The 16,561-nt window shown below is 58.2% G+C and overlaps 4 protein-coding genes across 7 annotated transcripts in view; 2 read left to right on the forward strand and 2 right to left on the reverse strand.

The window, feature by feature from the left end:
- NSD1 (nuclear receptor binding SET domain protein 1) overlaps window positions 1–10,151 on the forward strand; it is a 65,251-nt gene extending 55,100 nt beyond the window's left edge. For all 4 annotated transcript variants that reach the window (XM_030504225.1, XM_030504226.1, XM_030504227.1 and 1 more), the window contains one exon: window positions 1,529–10,151. In XM_030504225.1, coding sequence (XP_030360085.1) covers window positions 1,529–3,855 — 2,327 coding nt within the window. In that variant the 3' untranslated portion in view covers window positions 3,856–10,151. The remainder of the gene's footprint in view (window positions 1–1,528) is intronic.
- A 97-nt stretch (window positions 10,152–10,248) lies between these two features.
- RAB24 (RAB24, member RAS oncogene family) lies at window positions 10,249–12,776 on the reverse strand. Its single transcript, XM_030504242.1, has 8 exons — window positions 12,567–12,776; window positions 12,292–12,360; window positions 12,094–12,172; window positions 11,912–11,979; window positions 11,727–11,826; window positions 11,310–11,360; window positions 11,162–11,224; window positions 10,249–10,667 (listed from the first exon to the last, which is right to left on the reverse strand). Exons 1-8 carry the CDS (start codon window positions 12,681–12,683, stop codon window positions 10,603–10,605), a joined length of 612 nt encoding a protein of 203 aa, XP_030360102.1. The 5' UTR covers window positions 12,684–12,776; the 3' UTR covers window positions 10,249–10,602.
- On the forward strand, window positions 12,695–14,766 carry PRELID1 (PRELI domain containing 1). Its single transcript, XM_030504241.1, has 5 exons — window positions 12,695–12,982; window positions 13,276–13,501; window positions 13,578–13,691; window positions 13,968–14,046; window positions 14,457–14,766. The coding sequence occupies exons 1-5, from the start codon at window positions 12,891–12,893 to the stop codon at window positions 14,594–14,596; spliced, it is 651 nt and encodes a 216-aa protein (XP_030360101.1). The 5' UTR covers window positions 12,695–12,890; the 3' UTR covers window positions 14,597–14,766.
- MXD3 (MAX dimerization protein 3) lies at window positions 14,684–16,277 on the reverse strand. The gene is made up of 5 exons (XM_030504243.1): window positions 16,084–16,277; window positions 15,974–16,003; window positions 15,762–15,876; window positions 15,476–15,641; window positions 14,684–15,399 (listed from the first exon to the last, which is right to left on the reverse strand). The coding sequence occupies exons 1-5, from the start codon at window positions 16,251–16,253 to the stop codon at window positions 15,290–15,292; spliced, it is 591 nt and encodes a 196-aa protein (XP_030360103.1). The 5' UTR covers window positions 16,254–16,277; the 3' UTR covers window positions 14,684–15,289.
- Window positions 16,278–16,561: the final 284 nt, after the last annotated feature.

A 16,561-nucleotide genomic window follows, 5' to 3' on the forward strand; every position in this document is an offset into this window, starting at 1 on the left:
TTCCTGAAATATACTGGCAGCTTTTGACTTACTTTGTTTTCCATCCTTACAAATGACCTCTATAATAATCGTCCCAGAGTCTTTCCAGAGGCCAAAGTGAGTCTTGAGCATGGCTCTGTGGGATGCTGATGGCGTGGGGGGAGCAGCAACAGCTTCAGCTGCAGCACCATGAGCCTGGAAGGGGGAAAACCACGTGTAGTGTTAAACATCCCTGCTCTGAAAAGAGTGCTGAAAAATTGGAAGAGACATAGAAAAGCAGTGTACCTATTTTGGGACTGGAACAGAAGCCTTGGACAGGCTTCAAAGGAGAAGAAGAACATGCTGTATGTTGTCTTCAGCCCCAGGGGAAAATCAGCATGAGAGAGGGGAGTGGAAAGCTGATGTTGCACAAGTATATCAAGAGATGCCCACAGCTGCTCAGTGCTGTGCTGCAGCCATGCTCTCTTCCAGCCTCCCTGGAAAATGCCGATAGCCAAAGCCTGAGATGCATGGGCCTGGTTCAGGGAGGCTGGGAAGTGCTCTGGGCAGACTGGTGCTACAGCAGCCCTCCATCACTTGTGCTCTGAGCATTGGCCTGTGTGAGGGCTGCTCCACAGGGAGCTGTGCTTCGCTGCAGGGTGGGGAGCCGGGAGGGTCAGGGGGGCGTGGAGGAGCATGGAGGCAGGAGGTGTATTGGAGAGGCAGCTATGCTGGCCCTATGGGGAGAGATCAGGAACTTGGCATCCTGTGCCCTGGGTGCAAATGGTCTCACTGTTCCTTGTGTCTGTGAACTGGTGAGAAGCATTTGGTGGGGACAGCAGCAGCCTTGGCTGGGGGAGCAGGGGCTGAAGCAGTGAGGTCATCTACAAATTTAAAAAGCGGCAATCTCTGAAGTGTAATGTTGTTTTTTCCCTCTGTGATGGTGTTGATAGTGGTGGTGAACAGATTAAGTGTGAACATGGAGCTCCTCAGGCAGAAGCTTGGCTTTGTATTAAGAAGTAATTTTATTCTGGCCGTACACAGAGGTTACGGAAGATGCCGTGGGTACAATAGAAACTTACTCCCTTGAGATCACTGCCTTCACTACTTCTTTCTGATAAACAGGAAGGGAGGTGGTTGGCCCAGAATAACAAAGACTTCGATGAACCTGACACATCTACTTTAAAAAGTCCATTGGGTGTATTATACAGATACCACTGTTGCTGGCTGTGGAAATCAGGGACACAGAGATATGCAAGCTGGGGTGTTTACTCTTCTCTAGGCACCTGAATTGGTTAGTGTCATGCTGGAGCCAGATGGGCTTTTGGTCTGCCATGACATGGCTTGTGTTTGTCAGGAGTATCATTGCTCTTGTTGCTGCTGAAGATGCAGGTTCCTGTTAACTGCCCATCAAACCTGGGAGACGTGGCAGAAACAGAGGAGGACATGTAGAGATGTATGGGAGTATTACAGGGGTGTTCCCACTCTCCCTTAACTGCCTTTGCCTAAGGCCTTGTCTCTTCCCCTCATACCAGTCCTAAAATATCTTTTTTTTGCTCCTGTGCTGCAGGAAAGTGGGAGTGCCCGTGGCATCAGTGTGATGTGTGTGGTAAGGAAGCAGCTTCCTTTTGCGAGATGTGCCCCAGGTCTTTCTGCAAGCAGCACCGGGAAGGTATGCTCTTCATCTCCAAGCTCGATGGACGTTTAAGTTGCACAGAGCACGATCCCTGTGGTCCTAATCCTCTAGAGCCAGGAGAAATTCGTGAGTTTGTGCCTCCCATAGAAGACTTGACTAACGATGAGGACACCCAGCCACCGGAGCAGCCGCCTGCAGACACAGACCTGAGCGTTCAGCCTCTGGACAGCTTACCTCAGTCTGTGGCCCTCAGACTGCAGTCACCAGAAAAGCCCCCCGCTACCTTAGCGCTGAGGCTGCCGTCGTCAGACAAACCCCCCACCACCCTTGCCCTGAGGTTGCAGCCATCAAACAAGCCCCCCACCACGCTGGCCCTCAGGCTGCCTCCACCAGACAAACCACCCGCTGCCCTGGCGCTGAGACTGCCGCCATCAAATAAACCCCCTACCACGTTGTCACTGAGGCTGAAGCCGTCCAACAAACCCCCCACAACCCTCTCACTCCGGCTACAGCCTTCAGACAAACCTCCCACCACCCTGTCACTCCGCCTGCAGCCGGCAGACAAGCCCCAGGCTGCCCTGTCCCTGAGGCTGCAGTCAGAGAAGCAGCCCATCATCTTAGCACTGAAGCCTCAGCAGCCCGACAAACCTCCCACCAATGCGGTGCTCTGGCCGCTGGATGAGACCTCCAGTGATGCCTCACAGCCTCATCTGCCCAGCAGATCTCCAGAATCGCCTCAGTCGTCAGATGAGTCGCTGGTTACTGCTGGTGCCCTGCAGCTCCAGTTGTCAGATGAGCCTCCTGCCACCCCTGGGGTCTTGGCGTTACCGGACAAGTCTCTCCTTGACACCAGGACCCAGCAGCCCAAGCTGCTGGATGAGTTCCCAGCGAAATGCCTGCATCCTCAACTGTCAGACAGACATCTCACCGCGGCAGGGACCCTGCAGTCCCAGCCGGTGGGTGAGCCTCCTGTGGCTGATCAGCTTCAGCTATTGGACAAAGCATCTGCCCAGACTCTGCAGACTCAGTCTGTAGGAAAGGCTCCCAGCTCTGTGGTGTCGCAGGTCCCAGCATTGGAGATGGCTCCTGCTCCTGGGGTGCTGTGGCCTCTGCCCATTGAAAAAGTCCCTGGCTCTGTGGTCTCACGGATCCTGCCCATGGAGAAGGCTTCTGGACTGGCTGTTCCACGGCCCCTGCCTACGGAGGCTTCCTTCTCTGGGGTAGTGCGGGTCCCAGTCACGGAGAAGGCTCCGAGCCCTGGGGCATCCCGTCCGCTGCCTCCAGAGAAGGCTCCTGCCTTGGGTATGCCACGGATCCTGCCCACAGAGAAGGCTCCCAGCTTAGGGGCACCATGGCCCCTGCCTCTGGAGAAGGCTGCTGGCTCCCGGTCACTGCACCTCCTGCCCATAGAGAAGGCTCTCAGCTCGGGGGCCCTGCGCATCCCACTCGCACAGAAGGCACTCGCCCCCGGGGTGCTGCGGCCGCTGCCTCTGGACAAGGCTGCCGACACCGGGGCCCTGCGGGTCCTGCCTCCAGAGAAGGCTCTCAGCTCCGGGGTGGCTCGGCCTCAGCTCTTGGAGAGGCCTCTCACTCTTACAGCCCCGTGGCCCCAGGCGTCAGACAAGCTGGCTGCTGCCGTGGCTCCTCGACCTCAAGCCTTGGATAAGCCTCTGGCCGTGTCAGCTCCAAGGTTGTTGCTGTCAGAGAAGGCGCTGCGGCCCGTTGACCAGAACGCTCAGCCAAAGGAGAGAGGAGCCCCGGCCGTGGAGCTGAGTCCCCAGCAGAAGGAGAGGACTATGTTAGCTGGCGAGCAAATCTCTTGGTCTGCTGGGAAGGCAGTGATGCATGTCGGACAGGTACCTTGGCCTACGGAGAAACTACAGATGCATGAGCAAACCCACTGGCCCACTGCAAAAGCCCTGATGCCTGCAGAGCAGCCCCCCAGGACAGCAGAGAAGCTATCAGAGCCAACCCTTCAACCCAGCTGGGAAGTGGCCTCAGCCCCAGCAGAGCAAACCCCTTGGACATCAGAGAGATTGTGTGTGTTTGAGCAGACCCCTCGGCCAGCCAGGGAAGCGCCGGTGCCCCCGGAGCAGATGCAGTGGCTTGTCACGAACATTCAGACTATTGACCAGATTACTTGGCTGAGTGGAAAATCACAGACTCCTCGGGGGCAGGACCCTTTGCCTGAACAAAACACAGCGCTAGCCCGTAACCAGGATTCTGTCTGTCGTGAGTTGGCCGACTCAGAGCCAAAGTGAGGTTGGTGAATATGGGAGGCAGGTTTCAGTCTTTCAATGTTTAGGGAGGGGGAATCTTTATTTTGGTCTTTTTTTTTATTCACTTCCCTGAGCCCAGCCCCTAACCCATGCACATCCCATCCATATTCTCTCGTGACATGAGCAAGGACGTTCTCTTAAGTCTGAGTGTGGCCCAGCCAAAGGGAGAGAGCATCCGTGATCTTTTTCTCTTCCTTTTACAAATGGTAAAGCTGAAATAAAGAGTCCACTCTGGGTAAAAATCTCTAATTCCATTGAAATGGTCACATTACTGATCCAGCGTGTTCAAGCTCCAGGTCTGATTCACAGGCGGGTTCCTAGGTACAGCCAGGGGCCTTGCTCTTCTTATTGTATTTAGAGTCAGGCTGCCCTGGGACCGGAGCTGTTTCGGGATCAGGCGGTGAGCAGTCAGGTGTATGCCCTTGCTGGATTCTGTAGCAGCAGGGAAGGGGTTTATCCATCGTCTGCCCAAGTCTCTGTCCCTGCAGGGTGTTGCTTTGCGAGGTTTGTCCGTATGTTCACTAGGACGTGCTGCATGTGTGGTTCACTGAAGGACAGTTGTCATCTCCAGTGGAGCTGGGAGAGGAGCCCGCTGCACTCAGTGCAGTTTTCTCCAGCAATAGCCAATACGCATTCAGGCTCCTTTGTACACAGCTGCAACTGGCCAGGCCTGAGAAATGGAGAATCTGAAGGAGGTCAGGGAAAAGAGAGATCTTGGAAGAAGTCATCTGGCAGTTTCTTCATCCTTGTGTCTTAACCCATTAACACAGGACATGCGGAGTGTTTCTTGCACTCAAAAACATTGTGACCTATAAAGCAGCAATAGCAGAGTAGGGCAGAGTGGGTTTCCCCAAGGTGCTAAGCACCACCCTGGCAGGGTGGTGGTGCTCCCTTTCAGATTTCCATCCAGTCTCTTCTTGACTTGTGTCGTCACCGTGAGCCAGCAGACTGAGCAGTCTTTTCTCCCCTTGCCTCAGACGTGTTCAGGACGTGTTCACATCGTACCTGGTCTTCGCAGCAGCAGGACGTGCTGCTGAGCTGCAAGTGAAGCCTGTACCGTTCGCTACACAGCGCGGAGGCAAGGGTGCTGTAGCTGTATCAGGACCCATCTCGACACCATCCCCTTGGGTAGCTTCTGGTTTAACTCTTCTACAACCAAAGGAGACTTGAATTAACTGGACTGTGTTGGTGTGCATGTGTGTGTGTGCGCGTGTGTGTCTTTCCAACTTAATAGTAGTTCTCACACTGGAACAGGGTGGGCTCCAGCAGCTGGCTGGCTTTCTTCTTTCCTCTTCTCCCTTTTCCAGTTAAGGAGATGCTTAGTACCTGGTGGTCGTCAGGCTGGTGTCCAGACTAGGACTGCTGAAAACCATTCACTCAAGTGTTGAGGCAGAAGTTCACTTGGCCGTGGTACTCATGGGGCAAGCAGTAGAGTCCCAGGGACTTGCAGAATGGCACCTTGCAACCTCCAGCACCCGCGCAGGCAGGAGGAGAACGGGCCTGGCCTCCCTGGTGGCACTGCTTGGGCTGGATGGGGCCGGTGTCCTGCCGAGGAAGCGCTGCTGACCAGCACACTCTCCCACTCTCACAACGCATTACCTCTGTGGCTTGCCTGAGCTCTGCCTATCGAGGTGCCGCAGCTTTGGATGTCCGTGCCCACCACCAGACCCTTGTGCAGCTCCAGTGTATCCTTCTCCTTCCAGGCCGATCTGCGGGTCCCTCTGTGGAAGAAGGAGCGTTTAGCTCCAGGCTGACCCTCTCCCTCTGACATGGAAGCAGGTCTTTGTTCCCACCTGGCTTGCGAGTGCCTGCTGCTTCCAGAGCAGATGGTCACAAGCTTTATGGTTTACTATGAAGGGAGGCAGACACTTGTACCGAGACAAATCCCAATCCATTCTCCTTTCCTGATGTATGCACCCCCAGACAAATGTCCTGCTGTTAAAGCCCGGGTGTGCTGGGCACGAGGACATTGCCAGTGCTATGGTGCATCTCTTCTCTAGTCCAAATCATTTCAGATCCTTTGTAGAATAGCTAGCGACTTCAAAAAGCTTTATGGCTTATGGAAACTTACTGTTTAATGTGTTTTTTTCCGGGAAGACTGGCAGGTCAGTTCCTGCTTGCTGCTGAAACTGGGGAAATGCAAGCAGCTTGTGTTTCTGCGTGACTCCTGCACAAAGGGAATCAGGACAACTCCTCAGAGAGAGAAGATAATCTAAGGGCATTCATTAACTTTTTTTAAACAAAATTTAAAAAGGAAAAAAAAAAAGAGGCAATGACGTTCAGTATATTAAGTATTTATCATGTGTAAGAAGGAAAATAAATCTTGAATTTACATTTATAGGCCTTCCCATGAGCTGGACTTAGTCATGTAGATTGTGTAAGTAGGGTTACCTCCGTGCCAGCCACCCAGCCAGCTACAGCTGTAACCAGAAAGGTGTCTGCGCTGCTCTGTCCACCTCCGCTTCGCATTGTCACGTGTTCACTAGTTACTTGTTTCATGAAAAAAATAAACTGTGAATATTTTTGGTGCAGGCTTTTTTAAATCTGTAAAATGCAGAAGTTCTCAGTTCTCTTCAGTGCAGGTTTGAAAAAATCACTTCTGTAAATGGTGTGCTCACTGTAGGGTGAGGTTCATGGCAGCAGCAGCCTTTCACGCAGCAGGCTCTTCCCCAAAAGCTTGTTTTGAACAGTGAATGTGGATTGAACTGTTGCATGGCATTTCAAACCCACAGCCTTATTCCTCGCATCTGACTGTACCCCACCTTTCTTCTTGTCTCCCTTCTTGCCTTTTCCATGAGGATCCAGGTTTCTGGCTTTTGCTACTTTTCAGCTGCTGTAGGAAAGTTGACTTCAGCATAGCTGGGAGGCTGCTCAGTAAAATTGGCATTTGGAAACATCATTGCAGGAGGAAGCCAGGGAGCTGCTTTTCCCTCCTCGCCCTTGTTGGGCCCCTGGGTGATGCTCTGTCAGATCAGGAGGTGCATGCAGGGCTTGCAGGAGTAGTGGTGCTGTTAAGAGTGACTGGCTGTGCTGGGTCACCTCAACAAGACCAGCAGAGCCTGACCGGGTGTGGAGGTAGGTCCCAGCAGCCCTGCCCTGCCCTGCCCAGCCTGCCTTGAGCAGCAGGGAGCGTGAGCCGAGATACAGATCTGGGCAACAAAACCCTCACAAAGCAAATGTGGGCTTCTGCAGCACTTGAGGTGATTCATGCCGTTGGTGGCTCCTTGGAGGAGGGCGATGTCTGTACTGAAGTAGTTGGGTTCATTTCTGCAGTTTGTTGCCTTCAGAGTTGAGCCGGTTTGAATCACGGGGGTTTTAAGGTAGAAGAATGCAGCAGACTGACACATACCCCTGGCAGATTGCTCCTGCAGGAGAGGAACTGCTGCAGCACTGCTCCAGCCTCCCTGAGCCTTTGCCCTGGGCTGGGCCAGCTTTGCTACAGCTTCATGGCCAAGGCTGTGGTGGTTTTCTGCTGCATTGAAGGGATCTGATCACTTGGCCACTAACAGTCAGCGGTAATTGCACCTGAGGTGGGTGAGGTGACTCTGGTGTTGATTCACTGTTATGGAGAGTTGTGGAAGTAGAATCAAGGGTGTCTGTTTCTGCTCAGAGCTGTGTCTCTTTCCCTGCTGTCCCAGGAAGGCTCAAGGGAACTTCCCAGGCTCTTCAGCTCATTCCTACTTTAGAACCGGCTCCCCCTTCGCAGTTCTGAAGGGGATGAAGGGTTTGCTCCGCTGGTCAACATCCCTGCTGTCAGGATAGCCTGGCTGCCCCTGCTCCGAGCAGAGGGCTGGGGTCACTAGCTGTAGCCCCCATCCCACAGTGGGACCCATGCTGGTGGTGGATTTCCACAGTGGGCAGGAGAATCCCAGCTAACACTTGGAGATGGAGGAGTGCCTCTGCCAGCCAGGGCTCTGGTGGATCTAGCAGAAAAGTGAGCACTGTAAGGGATAATCCCCCCACGCACATCTTCAGATACCAACTAGCTCGTGGTAACTTGCTTTATTGCTGTTCTCAAGTTAAAACTCTATTTAACAAAAAAAAAATCACAAGAACCAGATTCACTTCAATGCACAAGGTACCCGGGTGGTACCGCGGGAGCAGGCGTTATAATTCAGGGTCAGACCCCCTACAGGCAGAGGCTTCGCTTTGAAGGTGTGGCTGTGAAATACCAGAGATGAGATGGTTGAATCTAAAGAACAGAACTTACTAAGGTGGGATGATGTGGACTGAGGGTGCTAGAAGAGCTTCAGCTCAGTTTCACAATAAAAAAGGAAGAAAAAGCAGCCCTAACCCTGGTGCATCTCAGCAGAGGTTTAACCTGAGCACGCTGTGGATGTGCACTGCTCCTCCCTGGCACCAGAGCCAGCGTTGTGACAGGGCAGGGGGAGTTTGTTTCAGAAACCTCAGACCTTCAAGACCTTCCATTTATTTTTAATTTCAGCCTTAACTTCTGATTTTGCTTGGTGTTTGGAATAACCATAATTGTAACCTGCTTGTAATGTGCTTTGCCCTAAATTACTGATGAGGCTTTTCAGCCTTTGCCAGCCAGTGAGTGTTAAAGCAAAGTGGTAAACCGTGCAGCTATTCTGAGAGTACAGAGGGGGCCTGGGCTTTGTGCTAACTCCTCCCCTGCAATAGTGGTAACGCCAGTGGCAGCATTTGCAGCCAAGGCTGTGCCTCTTGCAGCAGCACAGCCAGGCTGACGGGCACTCGGGGCTCGCAGGGCCTGGGAGATGGGATGCTGGAGCTTGGGGACTGCTCTGCCTCTTGCCTGGCTTCAGCGGGAGTCTCACCTGGATGCAGCAGTGCCCTCGCTTAGTAGGAGCTGGGAAAAGGCAAGATTTCCACTCCAGGTCCTCTGAAAGCGATGTGAGCAAAGTCCAGTGCAGGGGGACAGCGTGCCCAAGCGTGGGCTGGAGCAGTGATGATGATGGACAGCCCCTACAGCACTGAATCTACCTCCTAGGGAAATCTGAGAAATGGGTGTTGCTATGTCCTATTTCAAGGTAAAGTTTTAATCAGTTTGCCCTTGGCGAAGCACTTGGGCTATTGTGGTGCTATTGTAAACCATCGGCAGCTCAGCACGGTAGGGCTGAACTCGGCTCCAAGCCCCCAGTGTGGAGGTTTCTTCACCAGCTGAATCCCATCCCAAGAGCTGGGGCTGGGCTTCAGTGTATGTGATAGAAACAGGATGAGGCATGACTCGGTTCCTTCAATTCATGATGGTTTTGAGACTCAAACCAGTGTGCCAGTGGGCCCCATGGGCAGAGGGAGCGAGTGGAGCCACATGAAGCAAGGCAGGCATCCGCTAACTGCATGTTCTTTGTGTCCGTTTGGTACTGAGCTGGTTTCAGTTTTTATTTGGTTTTTTTTTTTCTTTCTGATGTTTCCAAGTTGTTGACTTCAAGGAACTGGGTTTTGTGTATTTTTTTTTAGACACTGGGAACTTGTTAAAAAGCAAAGCAGCAGCACCGGGAAGCTCGAGGTGGAGCATGGCTGGTGCTGAGGATGGGAGAAGGTCAGATATGTTGGCAGGGAGCAGGCAGGGAACAGCTCTCCCTCCGATGGGCAGGAGAAGCTTTTCAGTAGCAGCCCTCCTGGCCCTGCTTAACTGCGGTGCCAAGTTCACCGCCCCACCAGCCTGCTCGCCTCGAGACACTGACCGTGTCGGATACCGCGCCTGGCTTTGTGTCCCCATCCACCCTCCGGCGCCATGTGCGCTCGCTGGGCTCCTGGCTGCCGGATATGCTGGGGGGGTCCCAGGGAAGAGGGATGTGGTGGGGGTCACCTGTAGCAGCAGCATAAGTTGTGCTGAAGCCGTAAGCAGGTTTGCTCAGAGGAGGGGGGAGCCATGGTGTGAGCAGCCCCGCACTGCACTCCTCCCGTTGGAGACGTGCTGCCCATGATGTGGCAGCAGGAGGGATTTCACCTGCAGGGTCCCATCCAGAGGGAAAGGCAGCAGGTGTTGGGGTGCCCAGCTTAAGGCAGGGGCCAGCCCTGGCTGGGACTCATCGGTCGGTTCTAAGCGAGGATGCCAGAGCGGGTGAGAGAGACCTACATATTTCCAGCATGTATATTATTTTTAGAAGAGGGAAGAGGGGAGAGTGTTGGACCATTGATTACTTTCATTTTGCTCTCCTTAGACTGTTGGCTGTGTATGTGAAACTTATAATGAAAAGAGGGTTGCCCTGCCCAGGTGCTCCCAGAACATGTACTGTAATTCTTTGTATATAGAAGAAAAATTACTGTAAAGTAAAGTTTAACTTTACTCTCGATGTCCTCTTGTGGTTTGTCTTGGTGAATGGAGGGACATGGGAGGACCCCAGCTGTGCCCAGACACCCCGGCAGGGATGGGAGAGCCCCAGCAGCGGCTCAGACCACAATGCGTTTTATTTACATCATACACCTTGAGAGAAGACGCTTAAATAAATCTGCAAAGAATCAGGCAGCATCTCCAAGAGAATAAGTTAACAGCCACGTCCGGGCCACCGCAGTGACTCGGGGAAGCGGCTCCTGCAGTTCCGGGTGACAGGGAGAGGGTCCCTGGGGGTGAAAGCTGCAGGTCCCAGCACCACAGCACAGCCTCCGCTGCTCAGAGCAGTCCGTGCGGCTGCTGCCACATCGCAGACGGGCCCATAGAGCTAAAACACAGCAGGTAAAAAAACGGAGCCCAGCGCGAGTTGACTGCCCGGGCGGCAGCCAGTGGTTCCCTTTTGGCAGGAGGTGTCAGTGGTGGCAGCAGTTGTAGAAGTAGGAACCACTCCTCTGGCCCAGGTCGACACCCTTGTCCTCTGGGAGAGAGCAGAGGCACAGGCTGCCGGCACGTCCACACCATGCAGGAGCCTGAAAGCCGCCAGTCCTGGGTCTGGGCCCTGGCAGGTCCCTTGGGAAGGGGTTTGGTGCCCTGGCAGGGCTCATGGCCATGGCACAGCCCAGGGTTGGAGGCGTAGCCAGGCTGAGCACGCCTGGACAGGCCTGGTACAGAGCTGAGAGCCGCTCCCACAGCCCAGCAACGCTCCTGGCTGCCTGTTCATCAAAGGCCACTCATGGCCCAGTTAGGCGGACAGGCCAAACCTGGCGTGAGCAGGAATGAGGACACCACAATGGCACCCAAGCTCCATGGGACAACCCCCAGCATGGAGCCACAGCAGTCCCAGGGAGGATGAGGGCAAGGAAAGCCCCCTACCAGACCCACAGCACTAGTCCTTTGTCCCTTTCCCAGGGGCATGTGCACCCCCTGGCATGGGAGAGGGTGCTCGGGGAGGGCCGGGTCCTGCCTGCTCACCTGTCATCACCTGGAAGGCGGTGAAGTGGACGTAGTCCTCGGCCACCTTCTGGAACAGCTCATCTGTGGGTAGAGCGGGCAGGGTGGGTGCAGGCAGCCCCTGGCCAGGCAGAGCCTGGGGCACGGCGGCAGCAAGGGCACAACTCACCCACACTCTGTCCTGTCTTGCTGGAGGTCTCGAAGAGCTCGGCCTTGATCTCTGCAGCAAGGGCCTGGGTTAGCCCCTGCTGTAGGAGCAGGACACGGCCCCACAAGCTCAGTCCCCCCAGAGCCACCCCTTGGGCATGGCTGCTGCTGGCGAGTTGGCAGGAACCCAGGGCAGGGCTCCATGCTCCTGTCCCCTCGTCCCAGCTGGCCACGTGCCTGCCCATGTCAGGACATGCTGTGCCCAGGGAGGTCCCTGCCCTCACCATGCAGAAAGCCCCGGAGCCGGGAGCCCCCGGATCTGCTGCAGCTCCAGGGCAAGGGCAGAGCCCCTCGCACCTCCCAGCCAGAGGCAGCAGCTCCATTGCTCACCCACTGCCCGGACACCGGCACCCCAGCCCCGCACAGAGCCCGGCCGTACCGTCAGCGTAGTCCTGCACGTCGTGGAAGTCGACGCCCCGCTTCCTCCTGTCCTCCTCCAGCAGGTCGCTCTTGGTGCCGCACAGGTAGATCCGGCAGCCCTGCGGCAGGCAGAGGGACGAGAGGGACACGGTCGCGGCACCGCCGCCGGCTCCCGGCCCCTCCGGTGAGGCCCCCCGGCTGTACCTCCTCACAGTTCTGCAGCTCGTTCACCCAGAACCTGGCGCGCTGGAAACTGCCGCTGTCGGTGAGATCTGGGGGAGAGGGGTCAGCAGCTGCCTACCCCCTGCCAGTGCCGGTACCGGGATCCCCAGCCTGGGACCTCCGCAACCACCAGCTCCTCTCATCCCGCGCCACCGTGCCCTTACCATAGCAGACGATGGCAGCCCGCGCGCCGCGGTAGTAGATGCGGCTCATGGCCTCGTACCGCTCTGAGCCGGCCGTGTCCTGGGGGCGACAGTGGAACGCTCAGCACGGGGCGGGGTCTATGGGTCCCCAAGCCGGCGGGGTTGCACCGCCAGTGGCCCCGGACGTGGCCCCGGGGCGCCGGCACTGCCCGCGCTTACCCAGATCCCCAGGGTCACTGTCTGGTCCCCGACGGACATCACCTTGGCCACGAAGGCGGCTCCGATCGTCTGGAAGAGAAGCAGGAGGAGCGGTGGGGGACGGCCGGGGGACACCGGCCCGGGGATACGAGGAAACCCCCCCGGGAACACAGGGGAACCGGCCCGGGGAACATGGCAGGACCGCGGGAACCACCACCCCGGGGACACACGGTGGGGACACGAGGGGACGCGCTCCCGGTTCGCGTTGGGCGCCCCGCGGCGTGCCGGTGCCTCACGTTCTGGTAGGGCCCGGGTCGGAAGCGGCGGTGCGCGCAGCGCTCCACCAGGCTGCTCTTGCCCACGCCCTCCTGCCCCAGCAGCACCACCTTCGCGTCCACCCGCCGCCCGCTCATCCTCGCGCCGCCGCCGCCGCGGGGCGGGGCCGGCACCGGGACACGGCGGAAGCGGCGGGGCCGAGGTGAAGGGAGGCGGAAGTGCGCGGCGGCAGGGCCGGAAGTGCGCGGCGGCGGCGGCGGGGCGGGCGCAGGGCCGCATGGCGGCCGCCCAGCAGGCGCGGTGCGGAGCGGGCGCGGCGGCGCGGCCCTGAGCGGCGGCGGCCCATGGGGAAGTACTGCGCCAGCCTGAGCGTCCTCAAGGGGCCCTGGGACCAGGTCTTCGCCGCCTTCTGGCAGCGATACCCCAACCCCTACAGGTGCGCCGGGGACGGGCCCCCACCCGCGCCTCAGCGGTGCCCCGCGGCCCCCTGCGCCCCTCCGCGGGGTCCTCTGCGCTCCGTGTCCTCTACCTACAGCCCTTTTCTGCCCTATGGCGCAGGGCCGCTGCTTGCCCCCCCCCGATAGCTCGGTGGGGTGTGTGCCCCACACCGGGGCAGCCGGTCCCCCCTCAATACCGCAGCGCTTCTCCCCGCCCTGCTGCGCCTGCTGGCTCCCAGGCCGCGGAATTCCTGGCCGGGAGCACGGACTGATGTTTTCTTCCTCATTTTAGCAAACATGTCCTGACCGAAGACATCGTGCACCGGGAGGTGACGCCGGACCACAAGCTGCTCTCCCGGCGGCTCCTCACCAAGACCAACCGGATGCCGCGCTGGGCAGAGCGCTTCTTCCCAGCCAACGTCGCCCACTCCGTCTACATCCTGGAGGACTCTATCGTGGACCCCAAGAACCGAACCATGACCACGTTCACCTGGAACATCAACCATGCGCGTCTCATGGTAGGTGACCACCGGTGGGTGTGCAGCCCGGTGGCAGGCGCTGGGCAGTGCCCATAGTCAGTTGTGTCTCATGCAGGTGGTGGAGGAGCGCTGTGTGTACCAGGTGAACCCTGAGAACAGCAACTGGACCGAGGTCAAGCGAGAAGCCTGGGTCTCCTCCAGCCTTTTTGGTGTCTCACGGGCCATCCAGGTGAGTGCTGCTGACTGCTCGTGCAGTGCTGGGTACCCCCTCTTTAGAGAAGCCTTAAAGCTACTGCGCCCCCACTTCTACCCGTTCCTTGTGCTATTTTTTCTACCCTTTCCCCTCTTTTCCCCCATCCTTATGAGTTTTTGAGGCATCCAGAACCATCACTGCAGGTGGGCATGAGCCCACCAGATGTTTAGGACTGGTCACGGTGGGAGAAAGCCCCAGGGCTGTGTGTGACCAGGGAGCTGGGCCTACAATTCATTGACTTTTCCTTTGCAGGAGTTTGGTCTGGCCAGGTTCAAAAGCAACGTGACCAAGAGCACTAAGGGATTTGAATACGTGCTAGCAAGAATGCAAGGTGAGCACCCAAAGGCAGGCTGGGGCTGACTGGGGTGGGTCTCTTGGTGTTATAGGTCACACTAGGAACGCTCGAGTCCAAGGGCAGGTTGTGGCCTGAACTAATCTGACGGTGAAATCCCCGTCCCTTGCCTTTGCCCCCGTGTCTTGGCACAGCTTGCTCTGAGCAGAGCAGTACTCGCAGGGCCGGGCAGGGGTGGAGCACAGGCAGGAGGGGACGTAACGTGGCAACAGTCACGTGACTGCAGTTCCCCTTCGCGACGTGCCCTGACGCACGCAGGTCGGGAGCGCTGGGCTCATCTTCCCTCCCTGCATGGGGAAGTCACCGAGGTGCCGGGGCCGGCCTAGCTTGCATCAGCCAGGGCAGGGCAGGAGCTGCTGGGGCTGGGTTAACAACCTTCCATGTTACAGGAGAAGCTCCAGCCAATAAGACACTGGTGGAGACAGCCAAGGAAGCGACCGAAAAAGCCAAGGAGACGGCTCTGGCTGCTACGGAGAAAGCCAAGGACCTGGCGAGCAAGGCAGCCACCAAGAAGAAGCAGTACGTGTGAGGGGCCAGGCGCAGGCTGCACCAGAACAGATAGGAGCCTCCTTAGGTTTTGTACTTTTAAACAAACTGTACCAGTCTGACAATCAGCTGCTGTTAGAACCTTTCTGAGATGTAATTATCATTAAAGAATCAACTCCCACCTCTGATTTGGCTGGGGTTGGCCTAGCTAGAGCAGAGCCCAGTGTTGCCTCCGCTCTGGGGGTCCAGCTGCCAGGCTCGCAGGCAAGACACACGCAGGGGTTTCACCGAGTGCCTTTACTAGAATAGTGTGGAGTATGTACAAGAGAGGAGGGTGGTTGCGGGAGCATGAAGGCAGGTTGCTTAATGCATTTGTTTCCCCCTTCTGGCTCTCCAGGGGTGACAGAGCCCGCCCATAGCAGTGTCTGCAGGGGACAGGGCTGCTCCACACCCCTGCCAGGCAGCCCCCAGCCCTCATGGAGGGGGGGTGGGAGGGTGTCCCCGGCACAGCCAGGCCCTCTTCCAGCCACTCTTGGAGTGTACTGCGGTGCTCAGCGGGTGCCACAGTGCTGCACCAGCCGCATGTGCCCAGCACCATGGCCAGTGCTGCTTAGCAGCCGGCTGTGGGGGCCAAGCCGGATGCCCCTTACCCGGGCAGCCATGAGGAGGCTGCATGTCCAGCAGCAGCAGGCAGGGGGGAGGCGGGCAGGCAGCGCAGGGAAGGCAGCGGGTGCCGTCAGGACGCGGGGATGCAGGGGCTGGAGTAGCTGTGATCCCTCCCGGAGCCAAAGCTGGGCAGCAGGTCCCCACTGAACACTGTGCCATCCACCTCTATCTCAACATCCTCTGGGTACCGGGGGGAGGCCAGGTCAGGCTCCCAGCGGCCTCCCGTTCCTTACCCACCCTTGCTTCTCTCACTCACCTTCCTCGGATGCCTCCGAGAGCTGTGACGAGTCCAGGCTGTCAGCCCGTGCCCGTTCCCCGCCGGCAGGTGAGAGCAACCATTCCAGCCGCTGCTGCAGGCTCCGCTGCCGATTACGCAGCCGGTCTTTGGCCTTCCGTGCCCTCAGCTCCTGCTCCTCCAGCCTCTGCGGGATGCGGTGAGCCGTGAGCACAGTTCTGAGCTGGGCAGCCCTGTCACTGCTCAGGGCCCTCCAGCCGGGGCCCAAAGCACAGGGCCCTGAGCAGCACCAGGGCCACCCCCTCACCTGAATGTGAAGCCGGGCTCGGTGCAAGAGGCTCAGTGTGGTGGGACGGGCCGGCCCTGCTCCCACGGGCACCTGCTGCTTCAGCCGCTCCAGGCAGCACCGGAGCTGGGCTCTCCTGCGGCCGGGGGGGATGATGATGCACTGGTCAACCCGGGCGGAGGGAGACACGGGGAGACACCCTGCCCCGCCAGCGCCCCCACACGCCCCGGTACCTGTGCTTCTCCAGCGCGTTGTGCACCGACCTGCGGGAGAACCCCCGAGGATGAGTCCCGGCGCTACCGGCCCTCACCACTCCCTTGTCCCCACCATCCCCAGCGCTCACCTGACGCTGCCCACGGCCCGGCGGGACCGCGCGGGGCAGAGCGAGGCGTACCCGTGCTCGGCCTCGGCCAGCCCCGGCGGGGAGCGCGCACCGTCCGCGCCGCGCTCCCGCCGCTCCAGGAACTCCGCCGCCCGCAGCAGCACCTGGATGCTGGTGGCCGCCGGCTCCATGGCGGGAGGGGGGGGGCGCGGGCGCGGCGCGGCGAGACGAGCGCTCATTGGCTGCTGCGCGCCCTGCGGCGGTGACGTGAGCGCGGCGGGGAAACAAATTCGGGCGGGAAAGCGGGTGCTTCAAATTTGAACCGGCGGGAGGGGCGGTGTGGGGCCACGCCCCCTGCGCCAGGCCACGCCTCTCTGCCGCTTGATCACGCCCCTTTACCGCCCGGCCACGCCCCCGAGGGTGCGCCCGCGCCCGGTCACGCGTTATTGTGCTCATGGGTCAGGTGGGGAGCGTGCGCCCCCGTGCGCACCCCACCGAC

The sequence above is a fragment of the Strigops habroptila genome, chromosome 12 (genome assembly GCF_004027225.2).
Source record: "Strigops habroptila isolate Jane chromosome 12, bStrHab1.2.pri, whole genome shotgun sequence".
Taxonomy (NCBI): Eukaryota; Metazoa; Chordata; class Aves; order Psittaciformes; family Psittacidae; genus Strigops; species Strigops habroptila.